The following is a 12,645-nucleotide window of genomic DNA, read 5'->3' as shown; positions in this document are numbered from 1 at the left end:
AAGGAATCAGCATTAGAAGTTTTAGTCTTAGTGTGGTCTACAAGAGTTTGCCATTGTTGTTACCTAGGCTGAAAGTATACAATTCCCCATCTAAAGCAGCTTTTGCAGTATGAGGAGTTAGAAAATTTCCATTGATTTAAAGGATCTAATTTTTCCATCAACAGAAGCTGTTGCTGTTTCAAAGCAAGGTGGCAGGTTCTTTGGACCTACGAAAGGCTCTTTCGCTTTCTAAAAGTCCTGAAAGCTGTTTTTTTTTTTGTTTGTTTGTTTGTTTGTTTTTTAAATCTTAGCTTGCCTAAAGTCTGACCTGTAGTTCAGTCTCTAAACAACCTTTTTATGAGGTTTTCTTAAGAACTGTTAAATTCCCTGGATGTTAAAAGCACAGGAGGGTAGCTAATCAAAACTACCTTCTCACTTCTCTTTAACACCCTTTAAAGGTAATCTCTAAAAACTTGTCAAAAATAAAATATTAAAATATTTTTTGCTTATGAACTCTTTGCTGTATGAACTGTATGTAAGAAAGTAGCATTCCTTGGGGGAAAATGCTATAGTTTGAAAAGCAGTTTTGAAAAAAGCTCCATGTTTAGACAGTGTTTATTGCAACAAAATCTTGTTGTCTTGTAAGTATAAAAGTACCCTCCACTTGCTCCTGAAATTAGGAGACACACAAAATCTGCCACAAACAAAGAGACTGGGAGATGCTCTGAAGGGTTGGTTGGCCAGTATGATTTAATTTGCTAGCTTCTAGCTCTGGAGACTAAATTTACTCAAGACATAGAGATACTAGAGGATTGATGAGTGCTATAGAAATGCTTTTAAATAAATAAAAAATACTAGTATTAAATTGCATCTAAAAAGTGTTCTTGTAAATTAGGTTAATCCTTTCAATTTGAAATAATTAGCATTCTTGATGCAAGAGAGGCTCAATATCAGAACAGCATGATGGTGGTTGTGCATCAGGACTGAGGATTTAGTAGAGGTAAGAGTAAAGACACGAATTTCACTTTTATTAGTGTTGAAGAGTTTTTGTTGTTAGCACTGTTATGGCAATAAGAAGTTAATAATAGTACTTGATATGAAATCTCTGGAAAGGGACTAATTTAAAATAACTCCTTCTTTTCTTTTCTCTAGATTCCATATAGATTTTTAAAAAACCAAAAAACCTATCCGAATAGTTTCCCTACATAGAGTTGCTATCTTTTTTTTTTTTTTTTTTTTTTTTAAACAGTCCTTCTGCAGCCCTACTAACACGGGAACCACTTCACTGTGCTTTCTTAAATTCCTGACAATAAAAATGAGAAAGTCAGCATGGCTTACTTAAGTTGAGTGTTAAATATTTTTGGAATATTAAATAACAGTTGAGGCTAACAGGTACAAGTCAGGAGATATTGTTAGGGGTGTTTATAACTACTAATATTCAAGTAAAACTAGCTAATATAGAAGCTGGCATATGAAGAACTGTTTAACAAAAGTGAGCACTTTTGTGAAATTCTTTAAAATAAGCGATCAAACTGAGTATACAATGGACTAGATGTCCACCGTGGTATTATCATTCAAACATGATGTTTATAATTTTGCTTTGAACATTAGATACATTATGCATTCATGTGCTTAAAAACTGTATTTCATAAAGATACCCGAGGCCATAATCTTATTTCAGATTGTCGGTGCTTGTATTCAGGCACAGTAGATGAGTTACATGATCTGCAGGGATATGTGTGGTTTTCTGAGATAAGGATCTGCATTGTTAACAATTTATTGCACAATAATTGTTAGCTAATTGTTTTTATTAAATATGATATTTGCATTGAAAGACAAATTCATTTTGAGATTGAGGCTGCATTAATTCCTGAAAATTAAATGTAAGACTCTTTAAATATCTTCCATGACATACATAAATAAGAAACTTTTATTATTCAATGTCGTTCAAATTTTGAGGTTCTGATAACAAACAAAGCATTTTAGATAGTGGGTATACTTGGGATAATGGTATAATTTTTGCTGTGCTCTTTGTTAGGAAGTATGCCATTTTGGGATAGCTTGTCATCATATCTCCTGTTCAAGTAGTTTTTGCCATTCAGAGGCTTCCACCTCACCAAGCTAACATAGGAGATTGTCTTGCCATGTTTGGGTGTAATGTTACATTTCCATTACAAAAAAAGAGGGATGGATAACAGAAACAACTATTTCTTCTAAAAACGGTTTGAACCAAAGGACCAGAATCATGAAATATTGTTTAACACTTCAAAATATTCAAACAGACCACTTTGAACAGCAAGTCACCCACTATGCAACTGTAGGTTTTAAACAATGTGGGAGGAGTTGTCTGTTGTGTAGGAAAAATATTTGAGGCGGTATGCCTCGCAACCTTTTCAGTGCTTGCAGTTAGTAGTGCGCCAGGTCAAAACGGGTTGCAGATTCAGGACATAACATTTCTAAAAAGCAAGCCTTGTGGGAAACCCCCTTTGACTGGCTGCGTTCTCCACTTATCTGCCTTTTGGAGAAGAGCAGCCACATTCAGGGATGCTGCAAGAAGCAGGCAAAGCTCTCCTCCTTCTTCCCTCAGCAATCCAAGAACCAAGGGGAGAAGAGGGAGGAGAAAGAGCCAAGCACAGCAGTTCAGAGTGGCTCCCCTCCCTCCTTCCCTTTCCACTTCTGTGAGCAACAGGTCAGTCTGCTCTCTGCTCTCCCCCTTCCTTTCTCCCTCCCTGCAACAGCTGTCCTGAGAAGAGGAAGAGGGGACCCCACTGCAGCATCCCCAAGCCTGGGAGAGGGGGTGCAGAACCACAGAAGCTGCAGAGGTGAAGGGAGAAGGCAGAATTGATGGAGGTTACATGGGATGGAACAATTGTTGGGACAAAATTCCTAGGGCGTTGGAGGGAGCAGGATTCATTTGGGGGTTAGGAGTGGAATTAATTGCTGGCAGGGAGAGGGGTGAATGTAGGGCTGATAATAGAAACCCCCACTTTTTTCAGACCACGTAAAATATTGGGCCTGAGGCCGCCCTTAGAAGCATGTCTGCCATGCAGTTGAGGGTCTTTTGCCTCAGAGAATCTCTGCAAAACCAAGCATGCTCCTGCTTCTTGGAAATGCTTACAGAAGGAAACACAAGATATTCTGCATTAGGAGTAATTTATTTAGTGAGAATTCATAGCTCGATTTTTTTAAGATCAAGGAAAATAATCAATTATATGTTTTTATGGATGTTACTGAAAATTGTACTTGAGGTAACTAAAGTTGAAAATGCTTCTAGATTAGAAGCTTAGAATATGTATTACTAAATATAATTCTTGCTAATTATATTGTGTAATTTGAATTGATGATCAGTTTACAATTGTACTTTCCAGTACAATCCAGTCTTGATATATACATTTAAAAGTTACACAAAGTCAGTGTAAATGTATGTTTATTATAAAATTCTCTGTTGGGGCTAGAAATGTAACTGTTTTTAAAAAGAGAGGACAGAAAATAACTTCATCCATAATGAAATATAGTTATGTCTGCCAACTATTCTTAACAAATCAGTAACAATTTCTTGTGTCACAGAGCAAGAGCCAAACTCAAGTGATTTGTTACTATTGTCACAACCTAAACATGGAGCTGTAAAGAAGTCGTCTCAAGTAGTTTTTTCAACTTTTAATACTTTTTCCTTCAAAATTTATAATAAGGTGCTGGAGTTGAATCCTGCATATCACCAAAAGAAATATTGCCAAAGTGCTAGCATCAAGCTTTGATGTTTGCTTTCCACTGAGCAATATGACGAAATTTGCACAGTGCTTAACAATGTGAACGAATCTCTATGCCCGTGCCAAATTGAGCATTGGTGATTTGCGGGAAAATAATTATCACCTGCACATGGGTGGATTATGTGCTATGTAATGAGACCAAATAATGTGCACAGTAGCCATTTTTAGGGTTTTCAGCTATTATTTTTGTGTGCAGTGTTGTTGATGAGTTGGTCACTGGATATTAGAGAAACAAGGTGAGTAAGGTAATATCTTTTGTTGGACCAGCTTCCGTTGGTGAGAGAGACAAACTTTTGAGCTTATACAGAGCTCTTCTTCAGATCTGGGAAACATATTCAGAGTGTCACAGCTAAATACAAGGTGGAACAGATTGTTTAACATAAGTAGTTAACACACATTTTACTTTGAATGGTTCCTTGAAATATGTGTTAACTACTTATGCTAAACAATCTGTTCTACCTGTCACTTTCTAAATGCATTTCACAGACCTAAAGAAGAGCTCTGTGTTGTGTAAACTCAAAAGCTTGTCTCTCTCCCCAACAGAAGTTGGTCCAATAAAAGATATTACCTCACCCACCTTGACTCCCTATTTTCTCTTTTTGGCCATCTGGAGCCATGGCTATATGAGAGTGCTTAAGAACTGCCTTTGGAAGAAAAACTGAGACCGACACAATGACAAGGACCAGCTATGATGGAAATCTGCCTGGAAATGCTGATAAAGTGATATCCCTCACAGGAAGGTGCTATGTGTCTCATGTCGTGTAGTGAGCACCAAATCTACACTGTTCACTCTTATTATCTTAGTGAAAACAAAGAAACAGAGTTGCCAATACTTGCAATATTTGGTGACTTTTTCATAGTTTCACATGATGTCGTGGTTGCTGCCATCAAACGCTCAATTCTTCTCTTATACAGAGTGAATGTGCTCACATCACATGGGATACAAGAGTTAGTGGAGTCCCCTTCTCAGCAGTCTCCAGGGAGGCCTTTTTTTTTTTTTAAAGCCCGTTGGAGAAAAGGGATGAGTTTAAGGTTGAATTTTGAGCTTGAAATCATCAGACGCACATGCTTTGGGGTCAGGCAGCTGTCCCCTCAAGGCTCAAAATCTAGAAGGCAAATAAAAAAAGCTGTAATTTATTGACTTAAAAATCAGGACCTATTTTAAAATGACCTCATGCGGTTTTTTGGTTCTGACTCATGAATTTTGAATGCATGAACCTGCTGATACTGCACCATGGTCAGAAGTCGATTGATGACACAGTGTTCCTGTTGTTCCTGCAGAGCTGAGCCTCTAGCAGCCTGAAAGTAATTTTTCCCCGTACCGATTGTCTGCTTTTCAAATTGGCAAATGCTAGCGTTTTTGTCCCATGTTTTTAATGGAGCTTGACATTAATGTTGCTTGTCTTAGTTTACTTTGTGCATTGGCATTATTGATATTGGCAAAGATCTAGACACAGTGTATTTTAACTGTTTGTATTTCTTATGCACGATCGCTGACAGTAAAAATAATAAAACTCCTTGATAATTCAAATTACTTATTACGAAACTTAAACAAGATCTACAATTTTTATTTAATTATATTTATTACTGGGGGTCTAAAAGGATAGGAGTTTGGGGTTTTTTGTTTTTTTTTTTGGCCGTGTTGCCACTTGCTATTGCTACCAGTTTCGTCTTTTTCTGTTTTATTCTAGTAATGAACAAAATCTTCTAAATGTTCTTTAATTATTACTACTGCTTAGCCGTTTTAACATATTTGTATTTAAAATAATATTCTGCTTGAATAAAATGAGTTTAAATTGAGCAAGAAATTGAAGCATTGGGATGTAATGGCTCATGTATAGGTAGTAGCCCACTAATGCAAATAGTGTAGCAGTAAATAACTGTGAAAACTGTACACTCACTCTTTCTCATCACTGAACTAAGCAAATATAATTTTTTCTTAAGTTAATGCAACATAGAATTTTTGTTGTTGCGAACTCAAACTTTTTTCTGGCTAGCTGGTTCATGTAGTACCAATTTTTAATTACTTTACACTTTTTATCAAGTCCTTGCTCAACCACAAATGTCAAGCCTTGGGGTTTTTCCTTTCTGCCATTTTTTGGCTTCTTCTCAGAGTTTCATCTATTTGTTTCTCTGGTTGTGTGTTTTGTTTCCCACATTTAATTTCTTCCTTTAGCTTAAGCTATGGAGGAGGACATCCATCACATTCGGAAACAGATCTTCTTCACAGACAGACATATGCAGCTTCTCATCAGCTTCCAGGATATGCTACCACCCACCATCCTACTGGTAACTGTCTATTGTATGAAAACTCAGTTTAAATAACTAAAGAACTGCTTTGAGAACTTCTTTAAGATGATTAATTATGTGGTCCTAGGGAGTCTGTAATGCAAGGCATTGCAAAGGCTATTTCAAGAGTGAATTTATTATTTCAGCAATTTACTGTTAGACTTCAACCATATATTTGTCATTAGTGTACAATGAGGAAGTTAACTAGAAAGTGCTATGCTTCATAATCTGGTTTATTGATTGCTTTAAAAAAAAAAGGTACTGAGTTTTTTCTTTCAGATATTGAGCACCAAATTTTCAATGACTGTAAGTCCAGTAAGTATCTAACAATTAACCTGTTCCACATATGAGTCAAATATTCAGTTTATCTCCAAAGGCAGCTGCTGAAATTGTGCCAACATTTTTGTGCAAATCAGATAATTAGAAGCCTAATTCATACAAGTTTGGACACACCATTGTTCTTATTAATATGTGGAACCTTAGGGTGTACTATTAAAGGCGAGCTAAAAATGTAGCCTTAAAACGTGGTAATAGCGAATGCCTTATAAATAAATGACATAATCTAATGGGTCATCACTTAATAAAAATGTGAGCCCGTGTTCTGCAATTTACATATCGGCTTGTGGTGCACATGAAAGAAGAAGACTTCACAAAAAGAAGAATGCGACAAGAGTGGAGGACAGGGAAATGCATATCAAACTTAAAACTGATAACTTTGCTTCCTACTAACATAGGCTGAATTATAGGATTTTACTATATGGCTGACCACTTTGAATTTACATATGCAACCCCTTAGTAAATTATTTTTGAATGAACAAATGTATTTGTAATTTTTTAACAGCAAGTGTTAACATTTCATACACAAATGTTTTTTTTAAATGAGGTGAAAGGGTTTGTATTCTTTGAGTAGCAGTGATATCTCTGACTGTGACTTGCACTTAAATTTGAAATAGGAATTAATTATGTTTGTATATTTGTTTTTTTCCAAGGTCTTTCTGGAATATTTGATACCAGTATGCACAGTGCTGGAAGTAACACTAAAGAAACTTCAGTTATGAATTTTCTCTCTGCGATTGAGTCTCGCACTGCTCAGGCTGCTTCTTCAGGAGCTACCCTTTTACCACAATTCAGGGCTCCATCGTGGCAGACAGGTGATATTTTCTTAATTTTTAGCACACCTGTACATTTTTATGCGTGTGTGTGTATTTAAAAGAGAGTTGTGGTGATGTAATAATTAAGACTGAGATGAAAATGCCTTCTTAAACTCTTTCTTTGTTATTCTTAACTTTGCGAAAAAATTTCCTCTTGAAACAATTTTTTTATATTGGTCTTAGCCCAATAGTGAATGTTTCTTGAGAGTTTAAAAAAAACCAACAACTTCTTAGCCATTTTTGAAATTTGCAATTATGAAAAATATGCACATCTTCCACATTCATTTTATTTTGCATTATTATAACCCAGGTCCAGCTTCTTGGTCAAATTTTCAAAATTAGGAAACAAATATGTTCCAAAGAAAACATAAGAACAGCTATACTGGGTCAGACCAATAGTCCATCTAATCCAGTATCCTGTCTTGTGACGGTGGCCAGCCCCAGATGCTTCAGAGGGAATGAATGGAACAAGGCAGTTTCAAATGATCCATTCCCTGTTGTCCAGTCCCAATTCTGGCAGGTGGAGACTGAGGGATACCCAAAGCAGTGCCTCTCAACCTTTCCGGACTACTGTACCTCTTTCAGGAGTCTGATTTGTCTTGGGTAGCCCCAAGTTTCATCTGACTTAAAAATTACTTGCTTACAAAATCAGACATAAAAATACAAAAGTGTCACAGCACACTATTACTAAAAAATTGCCTTTTCATTTTTACCATATAATTATAAAATAAATAGATTGGAACATAATTGTTGAACTTACATTATGAGCAAAATAAATGTGAAAGTAGTTGCCTTTTTAAAAACTTATGAACATTTGAAAATGGTTTAGTGGGAATGCTAAGATGTCATTTTCTCTAGTGAATTAAATTTACACTTCTAGTATCTTTTTGGAGCTATTCACATTAACAAAGAGTACAAACCAATTATCATTAATCAGGCTTCCTCAACTAGACCATCCGTGCATCCTGGCAAGTCATGTATTCTCAACCTTCTCCCCCCATACCAATTGTTTCCCATAATGTTTCTACTTAAATTTCATGGATAACCATTGCTACTTTTTCAAGTGATGGTCCCTATATGTATTCCACATATGTGTACACATGCGCGCCATGCGCCTGAGTCAGGAAATTCTTCAAAGCAGCGTCCACTGGCTCACTCATGGCCATCCATCAAACTTAACTTTGGGAACCTCTTGGACATGAGGGCATACCGAGACTTTATAACACTGGAGGATAAATTCCACCCTTATCCAGACTTCTTTCCAGCCCAGACCTCTGGAGGAGGAGCCATCCCAGGAGCCATCTCACTTCCAACTATCTGGCAGACATGCCCTGGTACTGACAGCGCTGCTGTTATCAATGGAGCAGTTCTAGGACTCGGATAAATCTAAGAAGATGGCTTCCCTGGCATCTCCCCAGAGGCAGTTGAGCCCTGATAGACAGTCAAGAGGTTATGCTCACCATTCCCTGGGTATGACTCTGTCTCCCCAGGGACTGCTGGTACCCACTTCTATGGGGTCCCCTGCAACCAATTGATCCCTCTTTCTGGCCTTATTGAGGTCTGTGGGATCCTTGTGGCAAGCATCCAGGCCCCTCTCAAGAGTTATACTGCTCCTTTCCCTCTTACTAGCCAGTTCCGTTGGCATAGAAGGAGAAAGAGGTGTAGCCAGATATGCAGGTACCGATGGTTCTGACAGGTGACAGATCCCCAGACAATGTGATCACTCCTTCATCACCTTCTCTGCTGGATGATCATTTCCAGTACCACTCTTATGGACCGGGATGTAGGTGGTCTGGCCTACTAATCAGAGCAGGAGTCAGCTCTAGAGGGCAGAGCAGGTGTCCAGGTTGGGGAACTCAGACAAGGCTCAGCACCAGAGTTAGTTACCAGAGCTAGTTACCAGAGCCAGGAGCCAAGCCAGAGTCTGAACCAGAAATCGAAGCTGAGGGTCAGAGCTGAGGGTGAAGCCAGACTCCGGGTCAGAAGTTTGAGGATGGGTCAGAGCCAGGACTGGCAATTTATGATTGGAAGTGAGGTGTAAGGCCAGAAACTGGAGGGAAGACAAGGATCAAGTACAGAGCAGGAGCACGGTGGGACAGGAGCAAAGGCAGGAGCCAGGAGCAGAGCAGCATCAGGAACAGGGTTGGGTGCAGGAGTCAGGCACAAGCAGGGTCCAATGCAGCCGCCACAGGAAATCACCTTGTTGCTCGGACTAACTTCCTGTTCCTTCTTCTGTCTTAAACAGTGTGGTTGGACCAATCAGTGGAGCGAGGCAATCCTCCAATCAGGGCTCCCATGGATGGTGCCTTGGCTGAGGCTGTAGTCTTACTAGCTTTTCACTGGGTTTTAGCAGCCGGTGGGTAAAGGCCCGGATGCAACGGCTATCTGGGGACACCCAGGGTTGGGTTCAAGACCTGGGACATCACATCCAGGAGCTGTTACAAAGAGTGGCCAGTGATCTACAGATCCTGTTAAGGGAGGTCCAGGACCCTCAACACCAGTTCCTGGATATCTTTCAGCCACAGGGACTGAGTACATTGACTCTTCTCATCAGTGAAGCCATACTAGAACTGGCTAGAGGGGCATGGCACACTCCAGCATTCTGTGTCCCTACATTGAAAAAAGCCAAGAGACGGTATTTTGTTCCTGCTAAATTCTTATTCTCTCATCCTTTCCCCAACTTCCTGGGGTACAGGCAACTGCTGAAAGGGCTAGGTCATGCTATCAAAGAGCCACCCCAACAGATAAAGGATGCAAGAGACTGGACCTTCTGCGGAAGAAGGTCTTCTCCACAGGCCTGCAATTTTGTGTCACTAACTACCAAGCGTCGTTAGTGAAATACAATTTTAATACCTATTTCAAGCTTGTGGACTTCACAGACAAGCTTTCCACAGAGGACAGAGCCCAATTTCAATCTCTTTTAGAAACTAGTGGCAAAGATAAACCTCCAGCTGCAGTGGATAAGGCGGACATGGCTTCCAGAAGTTTGGACACTGGTCATAAGGGGGGATTCCTGGCTGCAATTGTCAGGGTTTCCTAGGGAGGTCCAAAACACCATCCAGGATCTTCCTTTTGATAAGCCGAATCTCTAATGAGAAAACTGACAAGTCCCTTGCACTCACTAAAAGACTTGAGATCAACTCTGCATTCCCTGGGAATTTATATTCCAGCCCACAGGAGGAAACACCAGAGGCAGCCATTTAGACTAAGGCCATCCCCTCCTCATGCACCTTATTACCAACACTCAGCCGAGCCACCATGCAAATGCCAGAAGATTCAGATGCCTTGCTTCTCAGCCCTCTCTACTGCCAGAGCCTTTATTCACTCTCAACCAGCAGCCAAAAGCTGCTTTTGACATATTGGTCAAGACTCACATACCACCACTGATGCCAAGCCGCCTCATCTCCTCTTATCTTTGGGGCCTGTATTTTACACTCTGCCCACAACTGGAACAAGATCACTATGGACAGTTGGGTTCTAGAGATTGTCTGCCAGGAATCCTCCATACAGTTTCTTCCCTTCCCACCTCATAAACCCCCTTCCTGGTCTCCCTTCATGGACCACTCTCAGGAGGTAGTTCTTCAGTGGAAAGCAGAATCCCCCTTACTTGGAGAGGCAATAGAGCACGTCTCATCTCATTACCAAGGGAGAAGGTTCTACTCCCCATATTTCCTAATTTCCAAAAAATTCAAGGTCCAGGTCCATCCTGGACTTTCGGCAACTCAACTTCTTTATTCAGAAGCTGAAGTTCCAGATGATAACACTGGCTTTCAGGAAGGCATGTGATTCACGGGTCTTGTTATGAAGAATGTGTATTTCCATGTAGCCATAGACTCCATCACATAGGAAGTTCCTGTGTTTTGTGGTAGACGAGGAACACTTCCAGGGTTGAGTCCTCTCCTTTGGGCTGGCTCTGACACCCAGAGTATTTACAAAAGTTTTCTCTGTGGTAGCAGCCTAGATGAGACACCAGTGCTATGTGGTATTCCCATTCCTGGACGATTGGCTCCTGGTAGTCCAATCTTGTCCAGAAGTTAGGTCATTGACAAGGTTTCTTTTACAACTTTTAACAGCCCCAGGCATTTGCACAAATGAAGAAAAATCTGTTTTGTTACCCACAGGTCAATAAACTTAATAGGGGCAAGATTGGATGCAGTTTCTGCAAGAGCGTTTCTCCCCTCAGAAGGGTTTCGTGCACTGAACACCCTGATTTCACACATCACTTGCAGACCATGAACCGCAGGGCATAAGTGTTTCTCTGTTAGGCCACAATGCTGCGTGCACCTATGTGACTCTTCTCGACAGACTCCATTTACGATGCATGCAGGCTTGGCTTCACTTGACCTGTTGACCAGCCAAGGACCACATCAACTTCAGGGTTGTAATTCTCACCAGAGCTGTCACCCCTCTAACTTGGTGGTTGAACCCAGAAAAGGTCATAACGGGAGTTCCCTTCAGCCCTTCCACTCCAGGACCACCATTGTGAAGGATGCCTCCCTTCTGGGGTGGGCTGCTCACTTGGACAACCACATTGCTTAAGGTTCCTGGACCCCACAAGAGGCCAGACTACATATAAACTTAGAGGAACTAAAGGCAGTCGATCTTGGGTGCAAGGCTTTCCTCTCACTTATATACTCACCGCATATTCAGATAAAATCAGACAGTATCATCCCTGTGGTCTGTATAAACAAACAGTGAGGAGCGAGATCTCGTTCCCTCTGACAGGAAGCCATCAGACTTTGCAACTGGTGCATCAGAAACTGCATCACAATACAAACCTTACCAGTTTTCACAACTCCTTTGCAGACAAATTAAATGGAGGCTTCTCAATAGACTAAGAGTAGGAAATGCACAATACAGTGCTGAGTAAAATATTTACAGAAGTGGGGTGCTCCACTATGGTATCTGTTTGCATCCCAAACAAACAGAAAGCTCCCTCTGTATTGCTTCAGAGGAGACGATTATGTCTCCCAAGACGATGCTCTGCTGATGACTTGGACAAATGGCCTCAGATACTCCTTTCCTCTCATTCCCCTGCTTCCACAGGTCTTTGGGAAGACAGTCATGATAGAGCCACCATCATTCTCCTAGCACCCCACTGACCCAAACAGTTCTGGTTCATGGAACTTCTAACAATGTTTTTCCATCTACCAATCAGGATTCAACCATTAGACTCATAGACTTTTAAGGCCAGAAGGGACCATCATGATCATCTAGTTGACCTCCTGCACATTGTAGGCCACAGAATGTCACCCACCAATCCTGTAATAGACAAACTCTGGCTGAGTTACTGAAGTCCTCAGATCATGATTTAAAGACTTCAAGTTTCAGAGAATCCACCATTTTCACTGGTTTAAAGTTGCAAGTGACCCATGATCTTCTAACCCAAGATGGGGGGGGGGGGGGAGAGACCAAGCATCCCAATTCAGACTCAGTCCACTTCACCACCTGGTTTTTGG

At 40.3% G+C, this 12,645-nt stretch overlaps 1 protein-coding gene across 1 annotated transcript in view; it reads left to right on the top strand.

Moving 5' to 3' along the window:
- The window catches only part of QSER1 (glutamine and serine rich 1), a 73,473-nt gene that overhangs the window by 18,415 nt on the left and 42,413 nt on the right, over window positions 1–12,645 (top strand). Inside the window, exons 2-3 of the mRNA XM_067532140.1 lie at window positions 5,923–6,035; window positions 7,025–7,186. Of these exons, the coding sequence (XP_067388241.1) occupies window positions 5,923–6,035; window positions 7,025–7,186 (275 nt within the window). The remainder of the gene's footprint in view (window positions 1–5,922; window positions 6,036–7,024; window positions 7,187–12,645) is intronic.

This window comes from Emydura macquarii, unplaced genomic scaffold (assembly GCF_026122565.2).
Source record: "Emydura macquarii macquarii isolate MOO-44397 ecotype Brisbane River unplaced genomic scaffold, CSIRO-AGI_Emac_v2 contig_3240, whole genome shotgun sequence".
Taxonomy (NCBI): Eukaryota; Metazoa; Chordata; order Testudines; family Chelidae; genus Emydura; species Emydura macquarii.
Note: the sequence above shows the minus strand (reverse complement) of the source record. Positions and strands in the feature narration are given on the sequence as shown.